Source organism: Bombina bombina, chromosome 7 (assembly GCF_027579735.1).
Source record: "Bombina bombina isolate aBomBom1 chromosome 7, aBomBom1.pri, whole genome shotgun sequence".
NCBI classification, from domain to species: domain Eukaryota; kingdom Metazoa; phylum Chordata; class Amphibia; order Anura; family Bombinatoridae; genus Bombina; species Bombina bombina.
The window spans coordinates 160,084,609-160,105,613 of NC_069505.1; the positions used below are offsets into that span (position 1 = coordinate 160,084,609).

At 39.6% G+C, this 21,005-nt stretch overlaps 1 protein-coding gene across 1 annotated transcript in view; it reads right to left on the bottom strand.

Moving 5' to 3' along the window:
- Nucleotides 1–21,005, bottom strand: part of KIF18A (kinesin family member 18A) — a 442,588-nt gene that overhangs the window by 89,938 nt on the left and 331,645 nt on the right. Inside the window, exons 10-11 of the mRNA XM_053720394.1 lie at nt 12,900–13,064; nt 4,972–5,093 (exon numbers count right to left, since the gene is read on the bottom strand). Coding sequence (XP_053576369.1) covers nt 4,972–5,093; nt 12,900–13,064 — 287 coding nt within the window. The remainder of the gene's footprint in view (nt 1–4,971; nt 5,094–12,899; nt 13,065–21,005) is intronic.

The window sequence follows — 21,005 nt, forward strand, 5'->3', positions numbered from 1 at the left end:
CGCGCTAGATGTACTAGGGGCCTCCTGAGTGGGCAAGACTCGTGTAGACGAAGGAGGGAATGATGCAGTACCATGCTTACTCCCCTCACTTGAGGAATCATCTTGGGCATCATTGTCATTGTCACATAAATCACATTTATTTAAATGAATAGGAATTCTGGCTTCCCCACATTCAGAACACAGTCTATCTGGTAGTTCAGACATGTTAAACAGGCATAAACTTGATAACAAAGTACAAAAAACGTTTTAAAATAAAACCGTTACTGTCACTTTAAATTTTAAACTGAACACACTTTATTACTGCAATTTCGAAAAAACATGAAGGAATTGTTCAAAATTCACCAAATTTTCACCACAGTGTCTTAAAGCCTTAAAAGTATTGCACACCAAATTTGGAAGCTTTAACCCTTAAAATAACGGAACCGGAGCCGTTCTTAACTTTAACCCCTTTACAGTCCCTGGTATCTGCTTTGCTGAGACCCAACCAAGCCCAAAGGGGAATACGATACCAAATGACGCCTTCAGAAAGTCTTTTCTAAGTATCAGAGCTCCTCTCACATGCGACTGCATGTCATGCCTCTCAAAAACAAGTGCGCAACACCGGCGCGAAAATGAGGCTCTGCCTATGATTTGGGAAAGCCCCAGAGAATAAGGTGTCTAAAACAGTGCCTGCCGATATTATTATATCAAAATACCCAGAATAAATGATTCCTCAAGGCTAAATATGTGTTAATAATGAATCGATTTAGCCCAGAAAAAGTCTACAGTCTTAATAAGCCCTTGTGAAGCCCTTATTTACGATCTTAATAAACATGGCTTACCGGATCCCATAGGGAAAATGACAGCTTCCAGCATTACATCGTCTTGTTAGAATGTGTCATACCTCAAGCAGCAAGAGACTGCTCACTGTTCCCCCAACTGAAGTTAATTGCTCTCAACAGTCCTGTGTGGAACAGCCATGGATTTTAGTGACGGTTGCTAAAATCATTTTCCTCATACAAACAGAAATCTTCATCTCTTTTCTGTTTCTGAGTAAATAGTACATACCAGCACTATTTCAAAATAACAAACTCTTGATTGAATAATAAAAACTACAGTTAAACACTAAAAAACTCTAAGCCATCTCCGTGGAGATGTTGCCTGTACAACGGCAAAGAGAATGACTGGGGTAGGCGGAGCCTAGGAGGGATCATGTGACCAGCTTTGCTGGGCTCTTTGCCATTTCCTGTTGGGGAAGAGAATATCCCACAAGTAAGGATGACGCCGTGGACCGGACACACCTATGTTGGAGAAATATATTACTGCACATACCTTAGCATATATCTCTATCAATCAGCCTGGTACCAGTCGCTTTCACTGCATTTAAAGGCTGTACTTACATTACTTCGGTATCAGCAGTATTTTCTTAGTCAATTCCATTCCTTAGAAAAATATTTTACTGCACATACCTTATTTGCAGGAAAACCTGCACGCCATTCCCCCTCTGAAGTACCTTACTCCTCAGAATGTGTGAGAACAGCAACTGGATCTTAGTTACGTCTGCTAAGATCATAGAAAAAACGCAGGCAGATTCTTCTTCCAAATACTGCCTGAGATAAACAGCACACTCCGGTGCCATTTAAAAATAACAAACTTTTGATTGAAGAAATAAACTAAGTATAAAAAACCAAAGACTCTCACGACCTCCTATCTATGTTGAGACTTGCAAGAGAATGACTGGTAATGGCAGTTAGGGGAGGAGCTATATAGCAGCTTTGCTGTGGGTGGACTCTTGCAACTTCCTGTTGGGAAGGAGAATATATCCCATAAGTAATGGATGATCCGTGGACTGGATACACTTAACAAGAGAAAGCACAGCTATCCTCCACCGGGATAGTGGTGCGCTTAGCCAGAGTAGAAACTGCTCCCTCCACCTTAGGGACCGTCTGCCATAAGTCCCGTGTGGTGGCATCTATTGGAAACATTTTTCTAAATATAGGAGGGGGTGAAAAAGGCACACCGGGCCTATCCCACTCCTTGTTAATAATTTCTGTAAGCCTCTTAGGTATAGGAAAAACGTCAGTACACACCGGTACCGCATAGTATCTATCCAGCCTACATAATTTCTCTGGAATTGCAACCGTGTTACAATCATTCAGAGCCGCTAATACCTCCCCTAGTAATGCACGGAGGTTCTCAAGCTTAAATTTAAAATTAGAAATGTCTGAGTCCACTTTACTTGGATCAGATCCGTCACCCACAGAATGAAGCTCTCCGTCCTCATGTTCTGGAAATTGTGACGCAGTATCAGACATGGTTTTAATATTATCAGCGCACTCTGTTCTTACCCCAGAGTGATCGCGTTTACCCCTAAATTCTGGCAATTTAGATAGTACTTCAGTCATAACATTAGCCATGTCTTGCAAAGTGATTTGTAAGGGCCGCCCTGATGTACTTGGCGCCACAATATCACGCACCTCCTGAGCGGGAGGCGAAGGTACTGACACGTGAGGAGAGTTAGTCGGCATAACTTCCCCCTCGTTGTCTGGTGAAATTTTCTTTACATGTACAGATTGGCTTTTATTTAAAGTAGAATCAATGCAATTAGTACACAAATTTCTATTGGGCTCCACATTGGCCTTTAAACATATTGCACAAAGAGATTCCTCTGTGTCAGACATGTTTAAACAAACTAGCAATGAAACTAGCAAGCTTGGAAAATACTTTTCAAATAAATTTACAAGCAATATAAAAAACGTTACTGTGCCTTTAAGAAGAACAAAAAAACTGTCACAGTTGAAATAACAATGAATCAAATTAGTTATAGCAACCAAATTTTCACAGTAAATGTATTAAGTTAGCAAAGGATTGCACCCACCAGCAAATGGATGATTAACCCCTTAGTACCCAAAAAACGGATAACAATTTAAAATAAACGTTTTTATCACAGTCAAAACACAGTCTCACAGGTCTGCTGTGAGTGATTACCTCCCTCAAAACTAGTTTTGGAGACCCCTGGGCTCTGTAGAGACGTCCTGGATCATGGAGGAAGAAATAGGAAGACTGTGACTGAATTTTTACTGCGCAATAAAGAGCCAAAATAGGCCCCTCCCACTCATAATACAACAGTGGGGAAGCTCAGTAAACTGATTTTATTCATAAACAAACGACAGCCATGTGGTAAAATAATGCCCATAAAGTTTTATCACCAAGTACCTCAGAGAAAAACGATTAACATGCCAGTAAACGTTTAAAAATAAAATTATGAAATGTTATTAATAAGCCTGCTGCTAGTCGCTTTCACTGCAGTGGAGGCTGAAATATAAGTTAAATGTATACAGTATTTTCTTAGTGAAGTTCCATTCCCTAGAAATACCACAGTGTAAATATACATACATATCAGCCTGATACCAGTCGCTACTACTGCATTTAAGGCTGCACTTACATTACATCGGTATTAGCAGTATTTTCTCAGTCAATTCCATTCCTTAGAAAATAATATACTGCAACATACCTCCTTGCAGGTGAACCCTGCCCGCTGTCCCCTGTTCTGAAGTTACCTCACTCCTCAGAATGGCCGAGAACAGCAAATGGATCTTAGTTACGACCGCTAAGATCATACACAAACTCAGGTAGATTCTTCTTCTAATGCTGCCTGAGAAAAAACAACACACTCCGGTGCTGTTTAAAATAACAAACTTTTGATTGAAGAAATAAAAACTAAGTTTAACAACCACAGTCCTCTCACACGTCCTATCTATTAGTTAGGTGCAAGAGAATGACTGGGTATGACGTAGAGGGGAGGAGCTATATAGCAGCTCTGCTTGGGTGATCCTCTTGCACTTCCTGTTAGGGAGGAGATATAATCCCATAAGTAATGGATGACCCGTGGACTGACTACACTTAACAGGAGAAAAATTGTCAAAATGCACTGAGATAAGAGGCGGCCTTGATGGAGTTAGAAATTAGCATATGAGCCTACCTAAGTTTAGCTTTCAAAAAAGAATAACAAGCGAACAAAGCAAATTTGATGATAAAAGTAAATTGGAAAGTTGCATAAAATTGCATTCCCTATCTGAATCATGAAAGTTTAATTCTGACTAGATTGTCCCTTTAATATGCATCACATATAAAGAAAGATATATGTCAGCTTCCAAAACGTATGTACAAAAGCAAAGAAAAATGCATCTAAAACGATTAACAGTGTTAAAACAATTTCGAAGGAAACAAATGGCTTACTCAAATTCGCTTTAGCATGCCACATTTACATTACAGATCTTTTAGGTTATTTTTGCATTTGAAAAAAAAGATGTTTTTTCTCAATGAAACATCAGGCCATAGTTCTTAAGAACATGCTCATTTTAAATAGGAAGAGACTCCAGGCACAGCAGATTTACTTATCTCTTTCTATACACAAAGCACTCACCATCGTTATCCCTCTCTATAGACACATGGGTCAGTGCGTAAAGAGAGAGTATACCTGTTTTTTTTTAGTTTAAAAAGATGTATAATACCATTCCCCAGCTTTGCATATCCAACATTGTTATATTAATATACTTTGTAACCCCTAAAGTTGCCCGTTTCTAAGCCCCTGTAGGCTGTGTCTCGCAGCATGAGAATGAGGCTCTATTGGAGCCTATGGAAGCATGCTCTCATGAGCGCAATGGTGCAATGCAAACGTAGGGCCGCGTTCATATTGCACCTCACTTGTAATACCAGCGCACATTTATGTGCCTTAGTATTACTCAGTTGAGCGCAAAGATCACATTTGCGGAAGCAATATTTTGCGCTCATCTTGTAATCTGGCCTTTGTGTGGGGGTTAAAGGGATAGTTAGTCAGTAATGCAAAAATCACATGCGCTAATACAGGGCTAGACAAATTTTTACAAAATCTAGGAGTTAGAAACTCTATGGACACACATGTAGAGAGATAAAAGAGTGTAAAAAAAGAGAACTATTTTAGTAGTGGCTTAAAAGCAGATATACACCTACTTTTCATTGTGTTTGTTTTCTCGTTCCTGAAGGGACACAAGCCGAGTCATGTGATCAATTTGTGATTTTAAATCGGTTACCTCTAACTTTAAGTGGCAATACTGCAAATCTCTAGACAGCTCCTGGAGAGACAGAGATGGGGAAAAAAAGCAGAATATGTATTTTCATACTGACTGAAAACCTGTTCAGCTCACTCCAAAGACACAGAGGATAAAATGCCCAACTATGTCTAGGCCTTTAAAATTAACTACTGCTACTGGTACATTATTAATGAAAATGTCACGGGAGCTATTTATAGATGAGGATCATGGCTACTTTGCAAGAGAAGCTTATGAAATATTAACATTCAAAATCAGTGAAGATTTAAAAAGCAATGGAAATTAAAATGGAAATAGAAGTACTATTAAAAGCATATTGTTTTTAGTAAAATAAACCAGCTATATGAACATAGATGATAGTGACTAAATACATATTTACGGAATGGGCAGAACACCATTAATATATATGAAAAAGCTCAATTTATCGCAGTTAAAGGGACAGTATACTGTAAAACTGTTTTTCCCTTAATGTGTTTCCAATTACTTTTTTTTACCAGCTGCAGAGTATAAAATGTATAAGATTTGCTTTTTAAAGGTTTATTTGTGTATATGAATTAGCTGATTTTGTGTTTTGAAGCCACAACCTAATAAAATAGGTTGAGCTTCTAGGTATAATCAGATCTCATTACTTTATTACATTGTGTACATATACCTGCTTTTTAATCTTATATTTTTCCATGAACCAATCACCAATACTTGGAGAGAACAATGGAAGATTTAAATTGTATTACCTTATCTCTTCTATAACCCATTGGGAGTGTAATTTCTTCTACTGCTGTGTTAATACAGCTTGGCCTCGTGGCCAAAAACTTTCAGGATGGATGGGGATACCACAGGCTAAATACACTAATTCAAATGCCAATATAAGGGTAATGGAAATACTTGTAAACAATTTAATACACTCCAACAGGTAAAGTGGATCATTGGGAACAAATTAAAGGGGAGACATTTTTTGAGTAAACTGTCCCTTTAACTACATACATTAGGCTTTTTTGCAGGATCATTATCATGCAAAAATGTTAAAGGGATAATAAACCCAATTTTTTTAGTTCTTGACTCAGATAGAGCAGGTAGTTTTAAGCAACTTTCTAATTTACTCCTATTAGCAAATTTTTCTTCGTTCTTTTGTCATCTTTATTTGAAAAAGGTATGTAAACTTAGAAGTCAGCCCATTTTTGTTTCAGCACCCTGGGTAGCGCTTGCTAATTGATGGCTACATTTAGCCACCAATCAGCAAGCGCCACCCAGGTGCTGAAATAAAAATGAGCCGTCTCCTAAGCATTCATTCCTGCTTCTTAAATAAAGACACCAAAAGAGAACAAAGATAAATAGATAATAGGAGTAAATTAGAAAGTTGCTTAAAATCGCATGCTGTATCGGAATCATGAAAAAATGGGTTTAATATAACTATGTATTTTAGTCCCCAAATATATATTTAACTCTTAGCTTAAAGGGACAGTAGACACCTTCCTATAGAATAGTACATCAACCAAGTCTAAATATTTTTTAAGCAAATAAACAACGTGTTTGCTACAATTGTTCTTCAATAGCCAAATCCCACTCACCACTTGAGGCCAAAAAGCTAAAACTATGTAACCTAGGTTTTCAAAGTGCTGCAAAACCAGCTACTTGATTTGCAGCATTTGCAGGTTACAGAACCAAGAGGCATTTAAAGGGACATTAAACACTTTGAGATGGTAATATAAAATGATAAATTGTATATAATAAAACAACTCTGCAATATACTTTCATTATTTATTTTGTCCTCTTTGCCTGTAATTCCATTCTGAAATTGTGAGCTTTTCAGTTCCTATTAGAAATAGAAGTGCAGAACACTGTTAAATCCAGCACAACCATTGGCTGCACACTCTAATGACCTATGTATAACTGTCCCTAATTGGCCACAGCAGAGAAGGTAACACAAGTTACAACATGGCAGCTCCCAGTGTTTTAAAGACACTAAAACTTTACACTTATTTTGTCACTTTTTAAACAACTAATGAAAGTTTAAAAAAACATAATTTATGCTTACCTGATAAATTTATTTCTCTTGTAGTGTATCCAGTCCACGGATCATCCATTACTTATGTTATATATTCTCCTTCCAAACAGGAAGCTGCAAGAGTCCACCCACAGCAAAGCTGCTATATAGCTCCTCCCCTAACTGCCATATTCAGTCATTCGACCGAAAACATGCAGAGAAAGGAAAAACCATAGGGTGCAGTGGTGACTGTAGTTCAAATGAAAAAATTACCTGCCTTAAAGTGACAGGGCGGGCCGTGGACTGGATACACTACAAGAGAAATAAATTTATCAGGTAAGCATAAATTATGTTTTCTCTTGTTAAGTGTATCCAGTCCACGGATCATCCATTACTTATGGAATACCAATACCAAAGCTAAAGTACACGGATGATGGGAGGGACAAGGCAGGTACTTAAACGGAAGTTACCACTGCCTGTAAAAAACCCTTTCTCCCAAAAATAGCCTCAGAAGAAGCAAGGTATCAAATTTGTTAAATTTGAAAAGTATGAAGCGCAGACCAAGACTCCGTCTTGTAAATCTGTTCAACAGAAGCCACATTTAAAAAAGGCCCAAGTGAAAACCACAGCTCTAGTAGAATGAGCTGTAATCCCTTCAGGAGGCTGCTGTCCAGCAGTCTCATAAGCTAAATGAATTATGCTTTTTAACCAAAAAGACAGAGAGGCTGCTGAAGTCTTTTGACCTCTCCTCTGTCCAGAATAGACAACAAACAAGGTGAACGTTTGATGAAAACTGTAGTAGCTTGTAAGTAAAACTTTAAAGCACAAACCACGTCCAATATTGTGTAATAGACGTTCCTTCTTTGAGGAAGGATTAGGATACAAGCATGGAACAACTATCTCTTGAGTGATGTACTTGTTAGATACCACCTTAGGAAAAAACCCAGGTTGGTACGCAGGACTACCTTATCCGTACGAAGGACCAGATAAGGAGAATCACATTGTAACACAGATAAATTGGAGACTCTACGAGTCGAGGAATTAGCTACCCAAAAGGAACTTTCCAAGATAAAGATTGATATCTATGGAACAAAAAAGGTTCAAACGGAACTTCTTGAAGAACCTTAAGAATCAGGTTTAAGCTCCATGGCGGAGCAACATTTTTAAACACAGGCTTGGATCTAACCAAAGCCTGACCAAATGCCTGAACGTCTAGAATACCTGCCAGACGCTTGTGCAAAAAAATAGACAGAGTAAAAATCTGTCCCCTTTTAAGGAATTAGCTGACAACCCTTTTCTCAAAAACATCTTGGAGAAAAGATAATATCCTGGGAATCCAGACTTTACTCCATGAGTAACCCTTGGATTCATAACAATCAGATATTTACACCATATCTATGTTCAATTTTCCTAGAGACAGGCTTTCATGTCTGTATTAAGGTATCAATGACTGACTCGGAGAAGCCATGCTTTGATAACATCAAGCGTTCAGTCTCCAGGCAGTCCATCTCAGATTGATTCTATTTAGATGGTTGAAAGGACCCTGAGGTAGAGGGACCTGTCTCAGAAGCAGAGACCGTGATGGAAAGGATGACATGTCCACCAGATCTGCATACCAGGTCCTGCGTGGCTACGCAGGCGCTGTCAAAAACACCAAAGCCCTCTCCTGCTTGGTCTTGACCTCCGGAGGAAATCCCACTCCCCCGGAAGAAAAGTCTGACGACTTAGAAAATCCACCTCCCAGTTCTCAACACCTGGGATATGGATAGCTGATAGACAAGAGTGAGTCTCTGTCCAGTGAATTATTGTAAGACTTCTAACATCGCTAGGGAACTTCTGTTCCCCCTTGATGGCTGATGTAAGCCACAGTCGTGTATATTGTCCGACTGAGTATGATGTACCTCAGAGTTGCTAACTGAGGCCAAGTCTGAAGAGCATGGAATATCACTCCCAGTTCCAGAATATTTATTAGAAGGAGGGTCTCCTCCTAAGTCCACTATCCCTGAGCCTTCAGGGAGTTCCAGACTGCATCCCAACCTAAAAGGCTGGCATCTATTGTAACAATTGTCCCATCTGACCTGCGGAAGGTCATACCCTTGGACAGATGGACCCGACATAGTCACCAGAGAAGAGAATCTCTGGTCTCTTGGTCCAGGTTTAACAGGGGGACAAATCTGTGTAATCCCCGTTCCTCTGACTGAGCATGCATAGTTGCAGCGGTCTGAAATGTAGACGTGCAAACGGTACTATGTCCCTTGCCGCTACCATTAAGCCGATTTCATTAATGTACTGAGCCACCGAAGGGCGCGGATGGGATGAAAAAACACGGCAGAAATTTAGAAACTTTGACAACCTGGACTCCGTCAGGTAAATTTTCATTTCTACAGAATCTATCAGAGTCCCTAGGAGGGAAACCCTTGAGATTGGGGATAGAGAACTCTTTCCTTGTTCACTTTCCACCCATGTGATCTCAGAAATGCCAGTACTACGTCCGTATGAGACTGGGCAATTTGGATGTTTGACGCCTGTATCAGGATGTCGTCTAAATAAGGGGCCATTTCTATGCCCCGCGGTCTAAGGACCGCCAAAGCGACCCCAGAACCTCCATAAAGATTCTTGGGGCTGTAGATATCCCAAAGGAAAGAGCTACAAACTGGTAATGCCTGTCTAGAAAGGCAAACCTGAAAAACGATGGTGATCTTTATGCATCACAATGTGAGGATAAGCATCCTTCAAATCCATTGTAGTCCTCTATTGACTCTCCTGGATCATAGTTAAGATGGTACGAATAGTTTCCATCTTAAATGACGGAATTCTGAGGAATTTGTTTAAGATCTTTAGATCCAAAATAGGTCTGAAGGTTCCCTCTCCTTGGGAACCACAAACAGATTTGAGTAAAAACTCTGTCCCTGTTCCTCTCTTGGAACTGGATGGATCTCGTACACAATGTAAGAATGCCTCCTTCTTTATCTGGTTTGTAGATAATTGTGAAAGGCGAAATCTCCCCTTTTTTTGGGGGGGAATCTTTGAAATCCAGAAGATATCTCTGGGATATAAATTCCAATGCCTAGGGATCCTGGGCATCTCTTGCCCACGCCTGGGCGAAGAATGAAAGTCTGCCCCCTATAGGATCCGTTACCGGATAGGGGTCCGTTCCTTCATGCTGCCTTAGAGGCAGCAGCAGGCTCCTTGGCCTGCTTATCTTTGTTCCAGGTCCGATTGTCTCCAGACCGCCTTGGACTGAGCAAAAATTCCCTCTTGTTTTGCCTTAGAGGAAGAGGATGCCACACCTGCCCTGAAATTTTTAAAAGGCACGAAAATTAGACCTTTTTTTTTTTTTTTTTGGCCCTTGATTTGGACCTATCCTGAGGAAGGGCATGACCTTTTCCTCCAGTGATATAAGCAATAATCTCCTTCAAACCAGGCCCGAATAGGGTCTGCCCCTTGAAGGGAAGTTAAGTAGCTTATTTATTAAAGTCACGACAGCTGACCATGATATAAGCCATAGCGCTCTGCGCGCCAGTATAGTAAAAAACAGAATTCTTAGCCGTTAGTCTAGTCAAATGAACAAGGCATCAGAAAACAAAGGAATTGGCTAGCATAAGCTTGTCAAATATATTCATCCAATGGAGTCGCTTAACTGTAAAGCCTCATCAAGAGACTCAACCCAGAACGCCGCAGCAGCAGTGACAGAAGCAATGTATGCAAGGGGCTGCAGGATAAAACCCTGTTGAATAAACATTTTTTATCCATTGGATCTAAAAAGCACAACTGTCCTCATCAGAGGTAGTGGTACGCTTAGCTAGAGTAGAAACTCTTCTCTCCACCTTAGGAACTGTCTGCCAGAAGTCCCGTGTGGTGGTAACTATTAGAAAACATTCTTCTAAAAAATAGGAGGGGAAGAGAACGGCACACCTGGTCTATCCCATTCCTTAATAAAAAATTTTTAGTAAACCTCTTTAGGTATTGGAAAAAACATCAGTACACACCGGCACTGCATATTATTTATCCAGTCTACACAATTTCTCTGGCCCTGCGATTGTACACATTCATTCAGAGCAGCCAAAGCCTCCCTGAGCAACAAGTGGAGGTTCTCAAGCATACATTTTAAATGTAGAAATATCAGAATCAGGTTAAATCATCTTCCCTGAGTCAAAAAAAAATCACCCACAGACTAAGCATATTGTGAGGTAGTATCATACATGGTTCTTAAAGCGTCTGTATGCTCTGTATCTACCCCCAGAGCTAACTGCTTTCCTTTAATTTCAGGTAGTCTGACTAATACTGCTGCCAGAATATTATTCACCACCTTTGCCATGTCTTGTAAAATAAACGCTATGGGCGCCCTTGATGTACTTGGCGCCATTTGAGCGTGAGTCCCTGAAGCGGGAGTCGAAGGGTCTGACACGTGGGGAGAGTTAGTCGGCATAACTTTCCCCTCGACAGAATCCCCTGGTAAAAGAAACGCTATGGGTGCCCTTGATGTACTTGGCGCCATTTGAGCGTGAGTCCCTAAAGCGGGAGTCAAAAGGTCTGACACGTGGGGAGAGTTAGTCGGCATAACTACCCCCACGACAGAATCCTCTGGTGATAATGTTTTTAAAGACAAAAAATGATCTTTATTGTTTAACATGAAATCAGTACATCTGGTACACATTCTAAGTTGGGGTTCCACCATGGCTTTAAAACATAATGAACACAGAGCTTCCTCTATGTTAGACATTTTAGAACAGACTAATAATGAGATTAGTAAGCTTGGAAAACACTTTAAATCAAGTTAACAAGCAAATATATAAAACGTTACTGTGCCTTTAAGAGAAACAAATTGTCAAAATTTGAAAAACAGTGAAAAAAAGGCAGTAAAACAAACGAAATTTTTACAGTACATGTAATAAGGTAACAGAGCATTGCACCCACTTGCAAATGGATGATTAACCCCTTAATGCAAAAAACAGATCAAAAAAATGACATAGACGTTTTTAAAAACAGACACAACAAACTGCCACAGCCAACAGTGGGAAGCTTCAGTTAACTGTTTCTATGCAAAATTTAAGCCAGCCATGTGGAAAAAACTTAGGCCCCAATAAGTTTTATCACCAAACATATGTTAAAAAACGATTAAACATGCCAGCAAACGTTTTAAAACACATTTTTATAAGAGTATGTATCTCTATTAATAAGCCTGATACCAGTCGGTATCGCTGCATTTAAGGCTTTACTTACATTACTTCGGTATCAGCAGTATTTTCTTAGTCAATTCCATTCCTAGAAAAATATTTTACTGCACATACCTTATCTGCAGGAAAACCTGCACGCCATTCCCCCTCTGAAGTACCTCACTCCTCAGAATGTGTGAGAACAGCAAATGGATCTTAGTTACGTCTGCTAAGATCATAGAAAAACGCAGGCAGATTCTTCTTCCAAATACTGCCTGAGATAAACAGCACACTCCGGTGCCATTTAAAAATAACAAACTTTTGATTGAAGAATAAACTAAGTAGAAAGCACCACAGACTCTCACGACCTCCTATCTATGTTGAGGCTTGCAAGAGAATGACTGAATATGGCAGTTAGGGGAGGAGCTATATAGCAGCTTTGCTGTGGGTGGACTCTTGCAGCTTCCTGTTGGGAAGGAGAATATATTCCATAAGTAATGGATGATCCGTGGACTGGATACACTTAACAAGAGAAATACATCTACATGTTAGTCATGGACTAATCTTTTCTTTGAATGCATCATTCTATCTAGCATGTATTTAGTGTTTAATGTCCCTTTAATCTCATTTAACTGGAAATCAGGGGGCGAAAACAGAGAATAAGACAAAGAGGTGGAAATTATCTTCAGTTACCTCTGGAATCTGTTTGTCTTGAGTCAACAATCTCATTTCATTCTCAACACGATGGAGCCAGTTTGTATTCTCTTCAAGGCGTTTCTGTTCCTCTTCCTTTTTATTCTGTAGGAGCAGAAGTTGATTTTTCAGCACTTCAAGCCTGTGACGCCGCTTGCAAGTCGCCTAAAACATATAACAAATACCAGAGTGATGCAAAATACGCCTGTAGTGTTTGTAGCCATTTAAAAAGATATAGCAAAAGCATGGAAATGTATGGGTTTCCTTTACAAAGGTAGATACTGAGGCACTTACAAATCAGACTCAAGCAAGCTAACAAGACACACCCCACAATAAATTTTTACTCATGTACTATTGCCAATTTGTTAAAGTCAAAATTAAACTTTCACGATTTAGACAGAGCATGCAACTTGAAATAAAAATATCCAATTAACTTCCATTACCAAAATGCACACAATCTTTTTATATGCACACTTTCTGAGGCAACAGTTCTTACTGAGCATGTCCAAGAATTCACTATATATACTATTTGCATTTTGTAACTGACTCACATCATGCAGGGAAAAGGAAAATTGAATTAAGTAAAATTTTGCTTTAGCATTGTCTTTTTATTATGGATTTGTTGATTATGGAAATATACTGTATTTAATGGTAGTTTAATACAGAGTACAGTTCTCTAGATTCAAATCATATCTTATTCTATACATCAAACTACGGGGAAAAAAGTAAAATAAGTTTGAAACATTGCTGACCAAGTGAAGAAAGGTTTTCCAGTGAACAGAATCCCTAAAATAATAGTGGGTAGCTGAACTATGTGCTCCGATCTTACAAGGCGAATGTAGGGTGTCTCCTTTGTTTCATATAAATCACAAAAGCCTAGATTTAGAGTTCTGCGGTAGCCGTCTAAAGCAGCTTTAAGGGCTCCTAACGCTGGTTTTGGCCGCCCGCTGGTATTTATAGTCAGTCAGGAAAGGGTCTAACGCTCACTTTCCAGCCGCGACTTTTCCATACCGCAGATCCTCTTACGCCAATTGCGTATCGTATCTTTTCAATGGGATCTTCCTAACGCCGGTATTTAGAGTCTTGGCTGAAGTGAGCGTTAGAACTCTAACAACAAAACTCCAGCTGCAGAAAAAAAGTCAGGAGTTAAGAGCTTTATGGGCTAACGCCGGTTCATAAAGCTCTTAACTACTGTGCTCTAAAGTACACTAACACCCATAAACTACCTATGTACCCCTAAACTGAGGCCCCCCACATCGCTGCCACTCTAATAAATATTTTTAACCCCTAATCTGCCGACCGCACACCGCCGCAACCTACATTATCCCTATGTACCCCTAATCTGCTGCCCCTAACATTGCCGACACCTACATAATATTTATTAACCCCTAATCTGCCCCCCCCCAACGTCGCCGCCACCTAACTTAAAGTATTAACCCTTAATCTGCCGACCGGACCTCGCTGCTACTATAATAAATGTATTAACCCCTAAAGCTAACCCCTAACACCCACCTAAATTAAATATAATTTAAATCTAACGAAATAAATTATTTCTTATTAAATAAATTAATCCTATTTAAAGCTAAATACTTACCTGTAAAATAAATCCTAATATAGCTACAATATAACGTATAATTATATTATAGCTATTTTAGCATTTATATTTATTTTACAGGCAACTTTGTATTTATTTTAACTAGGTACAATAGCTATTAAATAGTTATTTACTATTTAATAGCTACCTAGTTAAAATAATTACAAAATTGCCTGTAAAATAAATCCTAACCTAAGTTACAATTAAACCTAACACTACACTATCAATAAATTAACTAAACTACCTACAATTAAATCAACTAAACTAAATAACAAAAATAAAAAAGATTACAAGAATTTTAAGCTAATTACACCTACTCTAAGCCACCTAAAAAATAAAGCCCCCAAAATAAAAAAATGCCCTACCCTATTCTAAAATAAAAAGTTAACAGCTCTATTACCTTACAAGCCCTTAAAAGGGCTTTTTGCGGGGCATGCCCCAAAGAAATCAGCTCTTTTGCCTGTAAAAAAACCACAATACCACCCCCCAACATTACAACCCACCACCCAGATACCCCTACTCTAACCCAAACCCCCCTTAAATAAACCCTAACACTAACCCCCTGAAGATCTCCCTACCTTGAGCCGTCTTCACTCAGCCGAGCAGCGATGGATCAAAAGAAGACATCCGGAGCGGCAGAAGTCTTCATCCTATCCGGGCAGAAGAGGACATCCGGACCAGCAAACATCTTCATCCAAGCGGCATCTTCTATTTTCATCCATCCGACGAGGAGCGGCTCCATCTTCAAGACCTCCGGCGCGGAACATCCTCTTCTCCCGACGACGAATGAAGGTTCCTTTAAGTGACGTCATCCAAGATGGCGTCCCTCGATTTCCGATTGGCTGATAGGATTCTATCAGCCAATCGGAATAAGGTAGGAAAAATCTGATTGGCTGATTGAATCAGCCAATCAGATTGAGCTTGCATTCTATTGGCTGATCAGAACAGCCAATAGAATGCGAGCTCAATCTGATTGGCTGATTGGATCAGCCAATCCCATTGAACTTGAATCTGATTGGCTGATTGAATCAGCCAATTTTAACTAGGTAGCTATTAAATAGTAAATAACTATTTAATAGCTATTGTACCTAGTTAAAATAAATACCTGTAAGTTGCCTGTAAAATAAATATAAATGCTAAAATAGCTACAATATAATTATTCGTTATATTGTAGCTATATTAGGATTTATTTTACAGGTAAGTATTTAGCTTTAAATAGGATTAATTTATTTAATAAGATTTAATTTATTTTGTTAGATTTAAATTAAATTTAACTTAGGGGGTGTTAGTGTTAGACTTAGCTTTAGGGGTTAATACATTTATTAGAGTATCGGCGAGGTCCGGTTGGCAGATTAGGGGTTAATACTTGAAGTTAGGTGTCAAAGATGTTAGGGAGGGCAGATTAGGGGTTAATAAAATTTATTATAGGGGTTGCGAGACGGGAGTGCGGTGGTTTAGGAGTTAATAGATTTATTATAGTGGCGGCGAGATCCGGTCGGCAGATTAGGGGTTAATAAGTGTAGGTAAGGTAGCGGCGACGTTGGGGGGGGGCAGATTAGGGGTTAATAAATATAATATAGGGGTCGGCGGTGTTAGGGGCAGCAGATTAGGGGTTCATAGGGATAATGTAGGTTGCGGCAGTGTCCGGAGCGGCAGATTAGGGGTTAATAATATAATGCAGGTGTCAGCAATAGCTGGGGCGGCAGATTAGGGGTTAATAAGTGTAAGGTTAGGGGTGTTTAGACTCGGGGTTCATGTTACGGTGTTAGGTGCAGACTTAGGAAGTTTTTCCCCATAGGAAACAATGGGGCTGCGTTAGGAGCTGAACGCTGCTTTTTTGCAGGTGTTAGGTTTTTTTTTTCAGCTCAAACTGCCCCATTGTTTCCTATGGGGAAATCGTGCACGAGCACGTTTTTCAAGCTTGCCGCTACCATAAGCAACGCTGGTATTGAGAGTTGAAGTGGCCATAAATATGCCTGTATGCTCCCTTTTTGGAGCCTAAAGCAGCCCTTTTGAGAACTCTCAATACCAGCATTATTTAAAAGGTGCGGGGGGAAAAAAACACGCGTAGCTAATGCACCCCTTTGGCCGCAAAACTTTAAATCTAGGTGAAAGCATTTTATTTGCCTGTCCTTATGCTAATTTAGCCGTTTTACGCTCAGGCTTGCAAATATGTGTTCCTTAAAGGGACATGAAAACCCATTTTATATATATATATATATATATATATATATATATATATATATATATATATATATATGTGTCTCTGTACACACTGAGTTACTTTTTAACTCTTATTTTTGTATTACGATGTCTTTTTATCTTGGATTATATTAAAATTTATACACTTTTTAAGAGCAGGTGTCTTTGGACTGTTTTTGCGCTATTCCTCAATTCTTTTGGATTTCTACATTTCTCTGGAGTGTTTGCAGACACTCTGATTAAGCAGCTGCAGCAGTTCAAGTCTCCCTGCATCCACCCACTCTCCATTGTGCTGGGAAAGAGATCACAAGTTATATGCTGAGGATTGAGGACCAACTAACAGCGGTGACATATATTTGGGTGAGCTGATTCATGTAGCGCTTAGGTTTGGTATCTTTGTTCTTATATATATATCATTTGCACAACATTTCCCCCCAGTACAATAATCCTTCACTACCCATTGTACACAGAATGCCTTTGTCCTTGATAAATATTGTCTATAGGAGTTTGTTATATATGGATGCACCTTGGAAAATGATGTTACTTCTCTGTTTAACATAAGCATCCAAGACTCTATCGCTGAATGTTTTTAACAAACAGATTAATGTGGTAATGTGCCCGTGTACAACACTGTAAAATGTAACTCTCTACTACTTATAGTTTAAATAAAGTTTTTGTTGTTGCTGTAAAACCTTTAATGGATTTGAAACTAGTATTGAGGACTGGGGATCTGCATAGGATTTCTGGCATTGACATCAATCTGATCAACACTTCTGTGCACCACTGTCATGTTATGCTTATTCTCTCCTTTATGCTTTATTCATAAGTGCCATATCTGTTCCTTTAAATCAAATTACCAATTTCCTCTCTGCTATAAAAGCCTCCTCCCATATCCTTTCCTTGCTTGATATTGATTCACATTCCCCTAATGTGTTTCAGCCTGCTCTAACTTTGGATCTCCTTGCTCCTATGCATCTAAATCTCTGCCTGCTGCAGATTTCCACTTGCCTACAGCTGACTCCGCTCCTGCTACGCCCATCTAGGCTGAACAGCTGTTCATCTCCTCCAGCTTCCGCTTGCGGTGACGTCACACGCCAACTTCGGCTAGCGCTGCCGCTCTGAACTTCCATCCAGCTTGCACCTAACTGACCGCTCTCCCTAAGTGCTCATATAAGTCCTCTTTTCAGGTACCTTTTCATTACAGCAGTATTAAGCTTGTCTCTGCCTTATACCTAGAGTTTTATTAACCCTCAATTGTCACTGAATTCAGTTAACTTGCTTATATCAGTCTTTGCTCTGTTTTACCTTTCAGTGGTATATGACAAGGATTTCTTGCTGCATGTATTTCCTTGTTACAGCTTTCAGCTATAGAAACTCCTTGCTCTTGTATTACCTCCTATCAATTGCTGTGATTATACCTGGGTTAAAACATTACTTTCTTAAAGTAATTATTGTTACTATCCGGTTTAATCCTTGCTACACAAACATATTATTTAACTCAGCAGTTGTGGTTCAACAATTCTATTACTTATCTTTACAGAGTAATAACCTATTGTCACGGAATATCAAGCCAAAACAAACAAATATGGACCCAGCTGAGATGTCAAGTACTATACAGTCTCTTTCCCAGAAAGTGGATTTGTTAACTGATGGGCTTAACACACTAAAACAAGAAAATGTGGGGCTAAAAGCTTACATCAAAGATTTTGTTGATAGTAGAACACGGTTCCAGGAACCTCAAGTTAGTCTCCCAGAGTTGTTCTCCGGTGATAGAAAACAATTTAGAGATTTTAAGAATTCCTGTCTCTTGTTATTCGCACTAAAACCCTATACTTACCCTAATGACCATGTTAAAGTTATGACCACCATCTCCTATTTGAGGGCAGACCCTAGGAGTTGGGCTAACTCATTTCTAGAAAATAATGATGATATTCTGAACTCCCTAGAATCCTTCTTTTCTGCACTAGGTCAGCTTTATGACGACCCATATAAGCAATTAACTGCTGAAACATCTATGCGGTCACTGAAACAGAAAAAAAGGGATGTAGAGGAGTATATATCAGATTTTAAGAGGCTAGCTAAAGATACTCAGTGGAATAACCTATCATTAAAAAACCAATTCCGCTTAGGTTTGTCAGAGGCTATCAAGGATGAGCTCTCACGTATAGAGATTCCCCATACTTTAGAGGAACTAATAAATCTATCTATCCGTATTGACAGAAGACTCAGAGAGAGAGATAACATGAGAGAGCTTATCATGATACTACATACAAAAAACATACTCCTACACCTGCCTCCTCCACACATCATAAGAACACTAGTGAACCTATGGACATTGCTTTCCTGAAAGGCCCCTTAAGCAACCAGGAAAAACTACGTCGACGCACCCAGAATTTGTGCATGTACTGTGCTTCAGATGAACACACAGTAAAGGCCTGTCCTGTTTTACAGAAACAGAATAAGGGTAAGAGTCGCTATCCTTATTTCTCTATAAACACTGTCTCATATCCAACCACATATTGTAATTTATCCCTTTCCTTGCAGTGGGACCAACTCCGGCTGACCGTTACCGGGATAATTGATTCTGGCGCTTCTGCCTCTTATGTTGATGTGTTGTTTGCCACAAAAAATAAAATACCACTTGTAAAAAAAAAAGACTCCTGTTCCTTTAAGGGGAATAGATGGGGAGGTTTTGTCCTCAGGACCTGTTATCTATGAAACTATACCCTTATTACTTACCACACATGATCACCATAGGGAGTATATCACCTTAGATGTCATAACGTCCCCTGTCTTTCCTCTCATATTAGGTCTCCAATGGTTGAAACAACATAATCCTACCATTAACTGGTCCACTCTCACTGTAAAGTTTAATTCTGATTATTGCGCAACTACTTGCTTTCCTGCTTTACTACTACAAACCCCAGAAAATTTAAACGAAACTGAAATTCCACCTGAGTATTTGGATTTCCTTGATGTATTTAGCAAAAAGGAATCCCAAAACTTACCACCACATCGTAAATATGACTGCCCCATTGAATTATTACCAGGAGCAGTCATACCATGTGGACACATCTTCCCACTGTCCAAACCGGAGTTGGACCACCTAAAGTCTTACATAGAAGAAAACCTACAGAAGGGCTTCATAAGACCATCTACCTCCCCCGCCGCTGCAGGGATGTTTTTTGTGAAGAATAAGGATGGCACTCTTAGACCCATTGTGGACTATAGGCAACTAAACAAAGTGACTCTCAAGAACCGTTACCCTCTGCCCCTTATTCCACAGCTGATTGAACAACTGGAAGGTGCCAAAGTATTTACCAAGCTGGATCTACGAGGTGCGTATAATCTCGTGCGTATGAGAGCCGGAGACGAGTGGCTGACAGCGTTTCGTACCCGTTATGGTTTGTACGAATACACCGTCATGCCATTCGGTCTCTGCAACGCTCCGGCAACCTTCCAGCACTTTATCAACGATATATTTAAAGATATCCTAGATACCTTTGTCGTGATTTACCTTGATGACATCTTAATATATTCCAAATCAACTGAGGATCATGTGAAACATGTTAGACAAGTACTGTCACGGCTTCGCTCACATTCTCTTTACGCTAAGGCTGAGAAGTGTATCTTCCACACGAACAATATCTCATTCCTTGGCTATCAGATTTCAGAGTCCGGTATACAGATGGATGATTCCAAAATTACCTCCATACTTAATTGGCCTCAACCATGAAATAGGAAACAAGTACAAAGCTTTCTAGGCTTTGCGAATTTTTACCGGAAATTCATTAAAAATGTTGCCGTTATAGCCAAACCTCTTACAGATTTAACAAAGTCTCTAAATAAATTTCTGTGGACTACAGGTTCACAAAAGGCTTTTGATCTGTTGAAACAGAAATTTACTACGGCCCCTATTCTCCGGTACCCAAATAGCCAGCTCCAATTTATCTTAGAGGTTGATGCCTCAGACTCTGCTATTGGTGCTGTACTCTCGCAAAGAGAAGACTTAAAAAAACCATTACACCCAGTCGCCTACTACTCCAGATGTTTAACAACCTCTGAGATGCACTACCCTGTCGGCGATAAGGAACTGCTCGCCATCAAGGTTGCCTTTGAACAGTGGCGCCACCTGCTGGAGGGTGCTACTCATCCTACTCTAGTTTTCACTGACCACCGCAATTTACAGTACCTTAAATCCACAAAAACTCTTTCCGCTCGTCAAGTTCGTTGGAAATTATACTTTGCCAGGTTTGATTTTCTAATCACCTACAGACCTGCTACAAAAAACGGAAAGGCGGACGCCCTTT